General features: G+C 36.1%; 7 protein-coding genes across 7 annotated transcripts, besides 1 other annotated feature; 3 read left to right on the forward strand and 4 right to left on the reverse strand.

The window, feature by feature from the left end:
- Positions 1-66: 66 nt before the first annotated feature.
- On the forward strand, positions 67-2,958 carry TVAGG3_0000940 (26S proteasome non-ATPase regulatory subunit family; the record flags this gene model as incomplete). The annotated part of the gene is made up of 1 exon (XM_001322905.1): positions 85-2,673. The coding sequence occupies one exon, from the start codon at positions 85-87 to the stop codon at positions 2,671-2,673; it is 2,589 nt and encodes an 862-aa protein (XP_001322940.1).
- A 74-nt stretch (positions 2,959-3,032) lies between these two features.
- TVAGG3_0000950 (ribosomal protein import into nucleus) lies at positions 3,033-5,556 on the reverse strand (the record flags this gene model as incomplete). The annotated part of the gene is made up of 1 exon (XM_001322906.1): positions 3,033-5,510. The coding sequence occupies one exon, from the start codon at positions 5,508-5,510 to the stop codon at positions 3,033-3,035; it is 2,478 nt and encodes an 825-aa protein (XP_001322941.1).
- Positions 5,557-5,691: 135 nt separating this feature from the next.
- Positions 5,692-6,731: a mobile genetic element.
- A 326-nt stretch (positions 6,732-7,057) lies between these two features.
- On the reverse strand, positions 7,058-7,450 carry TVAGG3_0000970 (uncharacterized protein; the record flags this gene model as incomplete). Its single annotated transcript, XM_001322907.1, has 1 exon — positions 7,058-7,450. The coding sequence occupies one exon, from the start codon at positions 7,448-7,450 to the stop codon at positions 7,058-7,060; it is 393 nt and encodes a 130-aa protein (XP_001322942.1).
- A 170-nt stretch (positions 7,451-7,620) lies between these two features.
- TVAGG3_0000980 (acylglycerol lipase protein) lies at positions 7,621-8,624 on the forward strand (the record flags this gene model as incomplete). The annotated part of the gene is made up of 1 exon (XM_001322908.1): positions 8,032-8,622. One exon carries the CDS (start codon positions 8,032-8,034, stop codon positions 8,620-8,622), a length of 591 nt encoding a protein of 196 aa, XP_001322943.1.
- A 325-nt stretch (positions 8,625-8,949) lies between these two features.
- Positions 8,950-11,806, forward strand: TVAGG3_0000990 (leucine-rich repeats (6 copies)-containing protein; the record flags this gene model as incomplete). The annotated part of the gene is made up of 1 exon (XM_001322909.1): positions 9,339-11,786. One exon carries the CDS (start codon positions 9,339-9,341, stop codon positions 11,784-11,786), a length of 2,448 nt encoding a protein of 815 aa, XP_001322944.1.
- Positions 11,807-11,847: 41 nt separating this feature from the next.
- Positions 11,848-13,337, reverse strand: TVAGG3_0001000 (multidrug resistance protein YPNP-related family; the record flags this gene model as incomplete). Its single annotated transcript, XM_001322910.1, has 1 exon — positions 11,862-13,295. The coding sequence occupies one exon, from the start codon at positions 13,293-13,295 to the stop codon at positions 11,862-11,864; it is 1,434 nt and encodes a 477-aa protein (XP_001322945.1).
- A 138-nt stretch (positions 13,338-13,475) lies between these two features.
- Positions 13,476-15,192, reverse strand: TVAGG3_0001010 (nuclear import signal receptor protein; the record flags this gene model as incomplete). The annotated part of the gene is made up of 1 exon (XM_001322911.2): positions 13,694-15,172. The coding sequence occupies one exon, from the start codon at positions 15,170-15,172 to the stop codon at positions 13,694-13,696; it is 1,479 nt and encodes a 492-aa protein (XP_001322946.1).
- Between the last annotated feature and the right edge of the window lie 407 nt (positions 15,193-15,599).

Below are 15,599 nucleotides of genomic sequence, written 5' to 3' on the forward strand. Positions count from 1 at the left end.
TTACACTTCAAAATTGGCCGATTATTATTAAAAAAACAAAAAATAATTTTTTTGTGAGCGAGAGGGAAAAAAAAAATTATCTAAATGTGGGGGTCTGCGCCAGGTTTACTTGCGCTTTTAACAGAGAAAAATCCGAACTTCCAAATCAAAGGTATTAGGGAGTTGGAGAATATTGTTAACAATGAATGGCCCCAAATTGCAGATAAAATTGATTTAATTCTCGATTTAGCCAAAAATACAGAATTTCCAGCACACGAACAAGCAGCACGTTTAGCATCGAAAATCTACTACAACTTAGGCGATTTCAACAAAGCAGTCGAATTTGCAATTTGCGCTGGAGCTACATTCGATCCTACATTGAAAGACGAATATACGCAAAAAGTCAGTTCACAATGCATTCAGTCATACATCAAATTAATTGAACAGCAAGAAAAGCCAAATCAACAATTATTCATTATTGTAAAGCAAGTTTTGCAGCATTTACTTGACGAGAAGAGATATTCTTCATGTCTCTGCCTTGCCATCGAAACGAGATTCCTTGATTACGTCCATCTTTGCCTTGAACAGAAGCCAAAGCTTGTAGAGAAGACTATTTCCATCGTGCAGAACATAATTATCGATAGCGAGTATCGCCAAGTTGTCCTTAGGAAGATCACTGACTTAGCTTGCAAGCATTGCGACACATTCCAGATTGCCCAGCTCTATTACAACCTTCGGGATCCAGATATGATTGCAGACTTACTTACCCAGCTCAGAAAGTCCTCCAATACCGATAACTGGCTGATGGCCTATCAAATCGCCTTTGACCTTGCAGAGAATGCCAATCAGAAGCTCAGATCGATCATTATCAGCCTTCTTCCACCAGATCTACCAGACTTGAAGTCGATTCTTACCCGAAATATGCTTCTCAAATTTTATCTCGATTTCCTCTTCCAGAACAACCACACAGACATCCAAATCATCGTCAACCTCAAAGAAAACCTCAAAACTACTAAGATGCTCATACATTCCTCAGTTGTTTGCGCGTATTCTCTCATGTTTGCAGGAACAGGCGACGACAACTTCTACAGAAGCAACATTACGTGGTTTGGCAGTGGCCGTAAGTGGGCGCAGTTCATCACCATTGCCGGTGTCGGCGCCATCCACATCGGCCACCTCCAGTCCGCTCTCCAGATTTTGGAGCCGTTCCTCCACAACGACACTCCTCCTTATCCGTACGGCGCCGCCCTCTACGCGCTCGGAATCATCTACGCGAACTACTCCTGGGACAGGAAAGTGATAGAGACAGTGAAAGAGCCAATCATCAAACAGAAGAGCTCCATCATCAAACAGAAGAGCTCCATCATCAGAAACGGCGGATGTCTCGCTCTCGGACTCATCGCAATGGGATCTCGCGAGCAGGAGTACGCCTCCATCGTCAGGGATGTGATCAACGACGACATTCCGGAGCCAGGCGAGGCAGCGGGATACGCGTACGGCATGATCATGCTCGGTGTCGGTCCTTGCCAGGAACTGGAGGAACTCGTCAGAGTGGCTGAGAACAACGACCACGAGAAGATTGCACGAGGCCTTGCGATGTGTTTCGCGTTCATGATGTACGGAAAGCAGGACAGCGCTGAGACACTCATTGCTGCTCTTCTCAATCACCAGAAGCCAATCCTCAGAGAGTCAGCCGCGTGGGTCACAGCACTCGCTTACGTCGGGACAGCTTCGAATGTCGCACTGGAGAGACTGCTTCACCTTGCTGTCTCTGATGTCAATCCAGACGTGAGGAGAGCGGCTGTGATTGGCGTCGGATTTGTCCTCTCAAGGCATCCTTCGAAAGTTCCTTCAATGCTAGACTTGCTCGCCAAATCATACCATTCACACGTCAGGTCTGGCGCTGCTCTTGCTGTTGGCATTGCATGCGCTGGCACTGGAATGGCCGATGCGATTGAAGTGTTGAAGCCACTGCTTGAAGACTTGGAAGATTTCGTTAAGCAGCACGCGATGATTGCCATGGCCATGGTGTTGCAGCAGCAGAGCGACAGAGAGGTTCCTTACGCGAAGGAGTTCAGGAGGTACTTGAGAAAACTCACAACAAGGAACACATCAGAGATACAGGTATTCGGTGTTTCTGTTGCATACGGAATTCTCAACGCTGGAGGAAGAAATGTCGCAATTTCATGCAACACGTTGAGAGGAGAGAATTCAACACTCGCAACTGTTGCAATGGCTTTGTTCTGCAACTACTTCTACTGGCTGCCTCTCACTCTGATGCTTCCTCTCGCATTCCATCCAACAGCTGTGATTGGTTTGGATAAATCTCTCAAGGTTGTTCCGTGGGAAATCTACTGCAACAAACCTGCTTCTCTGTTCGCTTATCCACCTCCTTTCGAGAGTGAAACAGAGTCTCTGAAGGAGAGAGAGGTTGTGGAATTGTCAATCTCAAGAAAGACACAGGAACAGAAGGAAAACAAGAAGGAGGAGAAGAAGGAAGTCGACGAAAAAGAACCTTCTTACGTAATTCTGAAAAATCAGTCGAGAGTTACTTTGAGACAATTGAAACACCTCGATTTCGGTTACTGCGAGAAATATACTCCTGTGACTGGAGAAGTGTTCCACGGATTCGTTATGCTCAAGGAAAATCCTGAGGAAGAAGAGGAAGAAGATAATATTTTAGATCTCGATTAACTTTTTTTATATTTTTTTTATATATTAAAAAGTGGCATATAAATTCTGTTTAAAATTACAAACATATTATTTCTTGATCTATAAAAGAGTGAATATGTTAATATTTATAACCTTCTCTTTATCAAGAAACTCTGAGATTCAGATTTTTCTCTTCTTCAACATGAAGCAATATTAAATAGTGAAAAATTCATTTCAGTTCTTGCTAAAATTGCAAAGCTCATTATCATAATCATACTAATAGAATACATTTGATGGTGATGGATATAAAGGATAAATGCAATTAGCTAACACTCAATCAATTATTAAGAAAAAACTAATGTCTATTTTTTTCGAAAAAGCAAAAAAAATAACAAATAATTTTATAATTTTTCGATCTCTTGCAAAACAGTTCCTGCAGCTTCTGTCAAGAACGGCTTATCCGAATTGATCGATACATCTAACAATTTTCTTACATACGGTCTATTAAGCATTACATTGACTCTTCTTCCGAATTTCTTGATAATTCCCTCGAGAAGGAGAACTCCCTCGTACAGGACATTTCCATCTACGACGTCAAATGTGAAAATCTGTTCGAAAACTTTGTAAAATTTGTGAACACATTTGTCGCCTCCAGGGATATCGGCCAAAATAGGAACGATCGACTGGTAGCAGTTGAGAATGCCAAGGAAATGGTCTTCTTCGAGGTACATCGAGTGCATCGCCTGATCTAGGTCCGAAAGAAGTCGATCCAGCCACGCGTGGCACTGCGGAACAGTCTTAAGAGCAACTTCTCCGAGAGCTGAGAAGACTGCGCTCCTGTCCTGCTGGGCAATCATATCTCTGTGGATATCGTCGAAGAGCATGTCGACAATTTGCATGTCAATATTCTCTCCGAGAGATCCGAATGAAGAATAGATGTCGCCAACGAGAACTGCTGCTGGTGAAATAAATTCAGCGGAAGGAAGTCGCTGGAAAATGATTCCAATGACGACATCCAAGTACTGAGAGAAGTCTCCTTGTATCGCGCGGGCTATAGCTCCGATTGCTGGAAGAATTTCTGCTGTCAATGCAGAATTCAACATTGGAAGAAGGTTTAGAAGCATTTCCATGAGTCGGGTAGAATGGTTAACCATTGCATGGCCCATATTCATAACAGTGGCCTGTATCGTCGAAATTAACCAGATAAATAACGCGATCGAGTCCTTGGAATTAGCTCCCGAAGAAATTAATTGGTCAACGTTGTTCATCATCGTAACGAGCAAACTACCGTACGAGTCAACAAGCGACATCGGTGTTTGCGCGATGAGCCGATTAATTGCTCCGTAAGCTGCGGCGATGCTTTCCTGCCCAAAGTGCGTGGCTGTCCTAAGGAAAATTTCTGCCAGGGTGTCGAAGTTCGCGGCCAAAATCGTAGATTCTTCCTCCGGCGAAAAATTCCCGAAAACGTTGCCAAGCAGCCAGCAACTTCTTGTATATAGTGCCTGCGAGCTCTCCATGACGTTTGTGACCTTCGTTAATATCAATACGAATCTTTCTTCGTCTTGCGAGAGGTCAGGGATCTGTTCGCACATTACACCGAGCGACCACATTGCGATGTTGACTATGGCCGAGTTCGGATCGTCAAGGAGAGACACGAAAACTTGGAATGTCTCCAAAATCGTATTTGTATCGATGAAACAGTCCATTCTAGACGAGCAAAGAAGGAAAAAAGCCGCTGCATACCTCAAACGCCAGTCCGGATCTGAGATATTTTCTTTCACAAAATTAATCAGAGGTTCCAAGCAATCTTCGCCCACTGCCTGCGACAGAGCCAGCAGACAGTTGAAGGCGGCGCTTCCTGGATCGTTCTCTAGGTCGGAATCTATCTCGAGAGGGTCGAATGAAGCAATTATTGTCGCCAGAGGCTCAAAGAAGGAAGCAAACGCATGGCGTGAGTATAATCTATCGTTAGCATTGTATTTTTTTTGTTTGCTCTTCTCAACTTTGGCAATAATTTGCCAAAGAGTGCAAGATTCGATAATTCTGTTTTCATTTTCGGATTCCATGTCCGATTGCGTGATTGTAAAAATATTTTCCATGTATTCCTCGAATAATGAGAAATAATTCTCGTATAATTTCTGTAAAATTCTATATCCATCTAAAACTAAGTCTTCGTGCTGAGTGTAATCGAAAACAACGCGTATAAAGTCGAGCTTCGACTGTTGAAATGAGAATACTCTATAAAAGAACGAAGTTGCGTTAACAAAAGCATTGACAACGATTTTGAGGGTTGCAGGGGAATCTGGATTGCGCATTATATTGAGAAATAGGTTAAATATCGAAAGAACTAAATTATACAGCATTGTTATTTGCGAATTAAACCCCGATGAACTTAAAGTGACAATATTCTCTACAAAATACTCTATAGTCATCAGGGCGGCATTTCTAGTATTCTCTGAGTGGTTGTCTGAAGCAATTTGTATTAATTCATTAAATTGATCGATATATTGATTTTTTGAAATTTCAACTGCATAAAAAACGCCTAATAGTATGGAAGCTTGTTGCGTAAGATCAGGAGAACCCTCAAATATTGCGTTTGTAGCAGCAACCCTGAGGTTCTCGTGCACAGAATGATCAAATTGGAACCAATAATCGACAAATTTTCTCAGAGCGTTCAAGTCCTTGGGAACAATTTCTTTGTAAAGGAAAACTGCACATACTTTTCGTGTTATTTCTGGATTTGAGGGAGATCCAAGGTGATTTATTAATGCTATCACAAAAGCAACGGGATCTTGCTCTTTAAACTCTATCAGTTTCTTCGTGGCAGTATAATCCGTAGAATAATACTGTTCCAGAAGAACTTCTATATTATAATCCATGAAAACTCTCTACAATAAAAAAAAAATTAATATTTAGCGGTTGTCATTGAGCCTCAAAATTTTCAATGAAAGTGTTGGACCCTACCTTTGTATTCTATCGTCTTTTCCCCATCACCCAAATCGGAAAAATTATAATACAAAAAATATAATATTTCATGTAAATATTTTAAATACGACTTAAGGGTGCACCCGTATGTACGTTTATTTGAGAGGAGGAGGATTACCCTCTCAATTTTGAGGGATTCGTTAGTTTATTTTCTCGATGAATATGCAATAAAATTTGATTTTTACCTTATCAATATACTTCATATAATATACACATGTTCATGTAAAAACTTTGTTCCAAAATCCTCAGGAATTAAGGGATTTTTGAATTTTAAGAAATTTTTTCGAATTTTTTCGAAAAAAAATATTTTCAGAACAGCTTTAACGGCTAAGATTTAGGAACAATGTTAAGTATCAAAAAGAAAGGAGGTCTGATATAGACAACATATATCGTTGAAGGTTGAAAAAATCTCTAATATTTGAGCCCAAAATTTCAAATTTTAATTTTTTGAAAAAAGAGGCCACCCGTATGTACGTTTATTTGAGAGGAGGAGGATTATATTTTTGAAAGGGTGAAACATTATGAATATGTTAATTATATAATAATATGTATTATTATAAAAAAGAAAAAATAAAGCACGTTAAAATTTTTCTTTCTTGATTTTTTACAAAATCTACTTAGAATTATGCAAAATATGACTAAATAATTATAAATTTCAAGTTAAATTTTAATTTTGATAAATAATTTAAATTTCAAAATATCAAGTTCAGTTCGACTATGTATGTAGTAATTCCTCAATAAAGTGCCAAAACCCTATTAAAATATATGAACATTTTCAACATTTTAATGTTTTTATTTAAAAATTTGATGGAATATGAGCTTCAAACAATTATTATGTAAATAAAAATAATTAAATATATGTATTTATTCGTATTACAACCGTAGTAAGTCGATTCTTCCTTTCTTCTACTGAGTTTTGAATTTGATTTCGAATTGTAAAGAGATTCAAAGGGAAAATACTAGCGGATAAAAACTACCTCCATGAAAGGGTCATAATGGAGTCAAGTTGTATTTTTTGATATTTTTTGCTTTTCGAGCCTAAATAGGTAGCCAAGATAATGCCTAAAAATAAGGTTCTAAATTCTGAAGTTTACATGATCCTCTCGTGTGCACCCTTAATGCAAATGAAAAGCATAAGATTTCATTTTTGAAAAAATAATTCAAAAAGATTTCATGAAATAATAGTTAGAAAATTAATAAACAATAGGTTTATATATTATATTTGATATTAGATTTGATTTATTCTTAAAATTTCAAATCTTTCATATTGAGTTTTTCTCAAATAGAATTGGGAATCATCTTTGTATCTTCCAAAACACAAAAAAGTAATAGGAATTGTAAATAATATTATTTATTGATGGATAATTATACAACAAATTAAAATCAATACATGGAATTAGAAAGTAATTAACTGTATTGGATTAAATTAAATACATAAACTCTATTTGTTCGCCGACTTTACTCTATCTAATATTTGTTTATATTCCTTTTCTATTTTCTTAAGCTCAACGCTTATGAGAACATGTGGTCTGTATTTTAAGTCTATTTTTGAATCAATTTCTTGAATGATTTCATCAATTTCCTGAATGAGTTTCATAAAATCTGAAATTTTTAGATTTTTACCGTAATTTTCTATATCTCTTGATAAAATTTCTCCGCATGATTTTGATGCTTGTTCGCATTCTTTTGATTTTTGCTTTAAAGTTTCGTTTTTCTCTTCCAGTTTTTCTAATTCAAGCTCCTCTATTTTGATTCTGTTTTCCCATTCATCTAGCATTGACTCGGCCACTTCGAGCTTTTTTAATATCTCATCCGTCGAGCTGCTTTGATCCATTTTTGACTGAAAAAAAAATTTTTGGAAAAGAGAGAAGACATTGATTTTTTGTTTCTAATAATTTCACCACATGATTGCAGATCAAATAAGAAACCAAATTTACCTTAATTTTTTAGTTTCTTTGAAGATTTTATTTCATTGATGAAATTATTAAAGCAATTAGCCCAATCAAATAAATATTGATAAACTCCCATACAAAGGGAGTATGTGAAACATATTATTTCATTCTACTTATTTCTGATAATTTTTAGCATAAAAAAATGGAAATCACTGAATGCCCATTTAACTTCGAGTATGATGGTGAACCTTTTGAATTTAAGCTTTCAAAATCACCCCATTTGGTCAAGGGGATGTATTGGATTCCAAAAGACCGAAAACCAACAAAAATTGTTATTTATGTTCATGGTTTAAATTCAATGCTAGTTTCTGAGCGCGACAGTGTTCCAGTATACCTAGAAAGAGGCTTTGCATACTTCACATCCGATCATATTGGACACTGAAAATCAGAAGGCGATGCATTGTGTTGCAATGTTGATGAAATAATAGAAGAAACACTTTATGTAGTTAGCTATGCTCATAAAATGTTCCCTTCTTTACCTATTTACTTAAAAGGACACTCACTTGGTGGTTTAGTTGTTTTATCTTGCGGTTTATTCCATTCTGAAGAGCTAATTAACAACAACATCAAAGGAATTATTGCTATAGCTCCATACATCTCAAGTTGCCCGAAGATACCAATTACTTTATACGAATCTGTTTTTATTTATTTAACCAGTATATTTGCTCCATTAATGAAATTACCAACAGGAAAGACTACATATCCTGATGACATTCCAAGGCAATTCGCTGACTGGATCCTTTCACACGCTCGTGCAAAAGATTACATAACTCCAAGACTTCTCGCTTCATGCCTCCAACAAATATCAAAAGTACTTCCAGCAGCTGAGAAGTGGCCAGAGTCAATTCCACTTCTATTTACTCAAGGAATGAAAGATGATATGGTTGATCCATACATTAATTTGGACTGGGCCTGCAGAGTTCTTAAGGTTCATCCAGATAAAATTGAAATTCATACATACGAAAAGGCAACTCATCAAATAACAAGATGCCCTTACCGCGGAGAACAATTCCGCCATATATTTAACTGGATATCCACATTAGAAAGCAAATAATTTAATTATCTGCTCATTTTTCTTTTATTTTGTTAAATTAAAAAATTTAATTTGATATTACTTGATCATGAGGAAAGAAAGATATTTTCTTCGCAATGCAAGCATTTTTTAGTGAAGCACAGTAACAATTGAGTCTTTTTTGTTCTCGTATTTTAAAAAATCACAGAATGCAACAAAACACTGTTCATCACATGCATCAGTTGTCTTTATCTCAATTAGAATCGCTCCATTAATATATGAATCTTTTTTTTGATCCATCAAAATATACATCCCCTATTTTTTTGATTTATTCCCCCTTATTTTTATTTTTAAAGTTGTTTTTCCTTTCTTTTTTACTACAACAGAGTCTTTCTGAAATTTCAACAACAGTATCAGACGACGAGCTAATTATTCGAGGATCTGGTGAAATAACAAAAGCTTTAATTGATTCAATTGAAGAAAAATACTCGAAATTATCAGTTCAATGCAGTGAATGCTCAATTTCGGAGAATTCATTCACATCAAACACTAATCTAGTTTCCATTTCGATCTTAGAAGGAGTTAAATCTATTGGAAAAAGCTCATTTCAAAATTGTCGCTCACTTTCGATTGTTAACATTTCACAGAATCTAGAAGACATTTTCGAATATGCATTTTCGAACTGCGAAGTACTAAAAACAGTCATTTTACCCGAAAAAATAAATCAAATTGGAAAAAATTGTTTTGAAAATTGCAAAATGCTCAAAAGCATAACATTACCATCAAGCATACAAACAATTGAAGCAGACACATTCTCTAATTGCATCAATCTTGAAAAAATAATTTTCCCAGAAAATTTAACTGAAATTTCAGAATATTCCTTTAGCAATTGCGAAAAAATCCAATTACTAGAATTCCCTATCAATCTTAAAAAGATTGGAGCAAACGCTTTCTACGCAAACACAAAATTAACTAAAATTATTTTACCTCAATCTCTTTCTCGCATTGGAGAGAGATGTTTCATGTTATGTAACAACCTCGTGTCAATAAAATCGACAGGAACCTCTACAATTAACTCAGTTTTAATTATCGAAAGAAATGCGTTTTCAAACTGCGATTCTTTAACAGAAGTAGATCTCCCGAGTAATCTAAACACAATAGGACATTACGCATTCACAAAATGCACATCTTTGGCAAAGATTTCGTTGCCATCTTCATTATGCGTTATACAAGACCACGGATTCTCATTCTGCAGTAATTTAGAGACAATAGAGATGCCAAGCAGCATTGCTGTTGTTTCAAATTATGCGTTTTATCTTTGTATTAAGTTAAAGTCAATTTCTTTCCCAGAATCATTCACAACCATTGGAGAAGGAGTATTCAGTGGCTGTGAATCACTCGAAACAGCCGTATTTCCTGAAAAATTCACAAGATTTCCCTTTTTATTATTCAATCGTTGCAGCAAACTCAATAATTTCCATTTCCCAGCAACCCTTACATACATAGGAAAGTGGTGTTTCCAGTATTGCGACTCTTTGGAGAAAGTAATTTTGGATGATTCTGTTTCTATGTTAGGAATTGGTTGTTTTGGGTTCTGCTCTTCATTAAAAGAAGTGTCTTTGCCCAAAAACATTACTACAATACCAGACGAAGCGTTTACGAGTTGTTCTACCTTAGAAGTGATTTCTTTTCCTGATTCCGTCGAAGAAATTGGCTCTATGTCATTCTATGGCTGTGACGGACTTACTTCTATCAAGCTCCCTGCGGCGCTTGTTAATCTGTCGACAGATGCATTTCTAAAAGCATCAAATGTCAAAACCGTCAAAATTTCCCATCAAAACCATAATTTTTATGTTGAAAACAGCATTCTTAGGAATTCCAAGCGTTTAATATACATGCCACCGAAATCAACAGCTACAGAACTCACTCTGAATAACATAGAAATTGGTGCAAATTGTTTCGCTGATTGTATTAACCTTAAATCAGCGGTTTTGACAAATTGTAAAAATATTGAAGAGAGATGTTTTTACGACTGTTCAAATCTAGAAACAGTAACAATATCATGTCCATTAGTCACAGAATTCTCTGATGAACTGTTTTGTGGAACGAAATTATCAGAAATAGAAATTCCAAAATCAATTTTAATAATTGGAAATGGAGTTTTCAAAAATTGTAAATATTTACAAAAAGTGACATTCCAAAGTGAAGTGACATCAATTGGTGACTATTGTTTTACCAATTGCATCAAACTAATAACAGTTAATTTGCCACAAACAGTCAGAACCATTGGAATTGAGTGTTTCCATGGAAGTGGACTGACAGAAATTGCTTTACCAACCAGATTGGAATTTTTGTCTAAAGGAATGTTCATTGACTGTCTCAGTTTGTCTGATGTTGTAATTGGCCAGAAAGTGTATGTTTTCAACGATTTCTGTTTCAGTGGCTGTGAGAAACTGTCTAAAATATCTATTCCTGAGTTTCTAGAAGAGATTAAACAGTCTTGTTTCAGTGGCTGTTCATCTTTATCAAAAATTGTTTTGACAAACACAGTCAAAAAGATACAGACATGGGCATTCAGAGATTGCAGCAGTTTGAGGGAAATCGTGATGCCAAAAGTAGAAAAAATAGGACCAAACTGTTTCGATTCTTGCACGAAATTATTAACAATCATAATTCCTTCATCTTGTTCAGCAATTTTGCAAAATACATTTTGGGGTTGTACTAGTTTACAAAATGTCACGTTTTATGGAAATATTGACTCAATTTCTGAATCCAGTTTTGAGAATTGTTTCAGTTTGAAGACTGTTATTTTCATGTCTGATTTGCAGAGCTTGGATGTAGACAGCTTTTTAAACTGCAACAGTCTGAAAGATATTTATTACTGCGGAAGAATAAATGTCAAAACTGACTTTTTCAATGAAAACGTGACAGTTCATTTGAGTGGTGATTCACCAGTGAATTCATTTGGAATATGCAATGTTCTCAAGGATGGAAACACTGTCTGCAAGATGCCACAGCCAACATCAGTTCCAGAACCAACATCAAGCGGAAACAAGAAGAGAAGGATTGTTTTGATTACTTTGATTTCTATTTCTTCTTTGTTACTTATTTCTATTGTTGTTTTCTCTGTTATTTTGTGCAGAAACAAGAGGAAATTCAGAGAAACACTAACAGAATCTCTTTTGTCTGTATCAAAAGAGCCATAAGACTAAAGATATAATTAGTATAAATATATTCTTTTTCTATAAATAATAAAGAATAAGATAGACAGATAAGTTTATTTATATCATTTCTTGTATGAGGTTGTTATCCTCTAATTTATACATAATTCTGTATCTTCTGAGAGAAATAACAAAAACAGTTAAGCTACAAAGAAAATTAAGAAGATCTTGAATGTTGTAAGAATGAAGAATCAAAAGTGGATTTGATTTGGAGTATTTAGAGAACAATGCTGCAGATCCAATGAGTGCAGATACTTTAACTAAAGGACAAATCGATGCCAAAACTCCTCTGTTAAAAACAATTGCTAAAGCAATGAACATCTGAATAAATGGCTCTAGCAGTGATGTATAGAATGGAATTCTGGATATTTTTGGAACATATGAAACCATTAATTCGTCATTTATCCAAATCTTCATAATTGTATACGGAGAAATGACCATTATCAATGATATTGTTACTACAGCTATTAATGGTAACAATAAACTCCAAGCAACAACTTCTATTGCACGATTTGTATTCTTTTTGTGTAAAGCATAAGTAGCTGAAGGAATCAACCCAGCCAAGCCATTGTTTATGCATACGACCATGATCTGGAACACTTTCATTGTTGTAGAGTAAACAGAACAAATTTTTGCAGAATTTCCTGTGTCCAAAGTACTTCTTTTGAGCAGCATTGAGAAGAGTATTGGCGACAAACATCCAAATGCTGTGGTATTAAGCGAAGGAAGCATCAATTTGATTAACGACCAAAAATGCGAAGAAGGTTTTCGGAGAAAAGCCGACCATTTTGGAGTAACCATCGAGAAAGCGTGCGATATAAAGAGAATGAATAAGACTGTAGATACAATGCTTGGCCCAGAAGCAAAGGCAAAGCCAATCCACTTGAGATCAAGTTGAAATGCGTAAATTAGAAGGGGATCTGATGAAAGAGATATAGTCATAACCATTAAGAGCATTATATATGATACAATTGATCGACCTGAAGCTAATAAAACTCCAGTACATAAATGCAAAGTAGAAACAAAAAGAGGAAGAAAAGAAATAGGTAACAGGTAACTTCTTCCATCATCTAGTAACGAATCTGGTATTCCCATCTTCGAAATTAATGGTTTTGTGATTGATAAAATTATTGTTGTCATAAAAGCAGCATATATCAAATTGAATCTGAACACTTCTACAAATAACTCGTTTATAGCTTGTTTATCATGCTTTGCAAAGAGTTCACTAAACTTTTTTGTGATACCTTGGAATTCGCAACTACTAAAGCTAGCAACAAGCATGCGTATGATTCCAGTTATACTAACTACAGTAATTCCATTTGTTCCGTAGCCTTTTTTAATGAAATACAAGTCGACCGAATCTTGAAATGCATGAATTAATGCAAAAATAAAGCCAGGCATGTTTAGTCTCATGGCAATTATGAATGGAGAATGTTGTCCTAACAGAACATCTTCTTTACTTACAACTGGATTCAGATTTGACTCATCATTCATTCAAAATTTTTTTTCTGAATAATCTCAAAATTTAAGAGTGAATATTCTCATCTTCCATTCATTCAAATATCTGACTATCGGCGTGCAGCGCCAATTAAAATTAACACTAATTGAAGTAAAAAACACGTAAGTATGAGTAACTTAGAGGGAAACCATCGGATTTTTAACATAATTCCTTCTAATTCTTGAAGCTCAATGGAAAAAAAATTTTGCGATTTGAATATTATGATGAAAGTAAAGCTTTAAGGAAACTCAAATGCATTGGTTATGGAGAACAGATACTTTTGGATAAATGGAAGAAGAATATAAAAAATAGATCGAAATATTATTCATTTATTACAAAAAAATAATACTATTATATCATAAAAACCATAGTAAATAAAAATGTGAACACAACATTAGTCTGTCTTTCCCATAACAGATTCAATTTTTTCCATCAAGAAAACAGCCTTTTCTTTGATGCTCTGCTGCGTGCGGTCGTTATCTGTTAGTTGCTCCAGTGCGTTGTGGAGATCCTCCCACTGATCCTCCGAAATCAGAGAACTGTCAGCTTCTCCGAGCGAAACAGCGAGAGAGAACTTCTGAATGACATCCAGACAGGACAGAACTGTTGCAGTGACTCCGCAGTTGAGCATTTCGATGATTAAATCAACGACATCTGATCTCATCAGCGAAACCATGCTTTCTGTAGATAGATGGATAATGTAAGTAGCGAGGAAGTAAACAACTTCCTTCTTGGTATCGTATTGTTCGGTCATTGCAACTTCTATCGCTGAATCAATGAAAGATGAATCAAAGAAGGGCATAATGAGGTTTGGAACGTTCGTAACGAGGTTTGAGAAGACGAAGAAGACATCGCCGCAATGTGGAGTCGCTGTAAGTGGTGTTAAGTGCTGAATTAAGTCGAGGTTGAACATTTGTTGAATATGTGAAGGATGTGAGGCGCAAAGGTTGCCAATAAGAGGTAGAACACTTGATACAAGGTCTGGGTTCTCAAGCATTGCGATAATTGAAGGAACAATGCCACTATCAAAGATATCCATGATAACTTCAGGGAGATGGGTTGTAATTGAGACAAATGCATTGAGAATTGAGCATACAGCTGCTGGATATGGCAAACTGAGCAAATCTGAAAGAGGTTTGACAGCATCGGATAAAATATTTGAATCAATGGGTTCTGAGGAATAAAATACTGATGCAATTGACTTGCAAGCATCAACAGCAACTGTTTCATCTGCTGCTTCTTGAGCAATTGACATTAATGTTGTATGAATTCCAAATGTAAGAACAGAATCGCGAGCGTACACTGAGGCATCGCAAAGAACTTTGATGAGAAGAATTGCGTTGCAGGCAAGAGTAGGATTATCACATGTTAAGTAATCCATAACATTTCCGGTTCCTACGATGCCGTTATCGATATAAGCTTCTTTCATGTTATCGGCCAGAGGAAATAGTGCAGCAAGGATGTTGATTAAATCGACTATTGTCGCCTCTGGGAAATCTGCAGCGAATGCAGCGTTCAAAGAGTCGCAGACCTGACGTGAGGTTGCAAGAGGTGTCAGGAGCTTTGGAGAAGCTGCTGCAGTAGTTAAAATATTTGCAGAAAACTCTCTAATTTTTGATGCATTCCCGGATTGCAAAATTTGAACGGCAACCTCCGGATTTAAGAAGGGATAGCGAGATGGATCAAAAAGTAATGTTCGACCTGGGTTGTTTCCGCGTTTGCCGAACACTCCTGCAATAGTCGGTCGATTAGATCGCCGCAAAGTGAGAGAACGAGTTGATCTTTCTTGTGCAAGTTCTACAGAGTAACATGTGAGATCAGCACCAGTCGTTTGGAGCTTCTTGAAGCTGCTGAAATCTGTCTTCTGAGTCATTTTGAAAAAATATAATCGTTTTAGTGTTAATTCTGAATTATGAAATAATCAGAATTAGTTGTTCATTTTAGAAAACGAGATTAGAAATTGACGATGAAGATCTCAAAATTTAACACATTTTGTCACTTTTTTGCATTCTATGGGTTTATAAATCAATTCAATAAAACTATTTTACTTTATTCTCCACTGATCTGAATAACGATTATATGCTTCGTTATTACTACCAGCCTCGAATTTGCCTCCCGCAATGATTTTATTCGATAAAATGTTCAACTTTTTATCCAAAATTATACAAAGCGGAAATTCAGTATTCGGGCTTGAATTAGTCTTTGTCTATTTGAATCTTTCCGTATTTACTTTGTACAGACATCTACTTTTTACTTTTTAGGTAAAATCTATTAAAAATATGTTATTTAAATATAAATTT

This window comes from Trichomonas vaginalis, chromosome IV, assembly GCF_026262505.1.
Source record: "Trichomonas vaginalis G3 chromosome IV, whole genome shotgun sequence".
Taxonomy (NCBI): Eukaryota; Parabasalia; order Trichomonadida; family Trichomonadidae; genus Trichomonas; species Trichomonas vaginalis.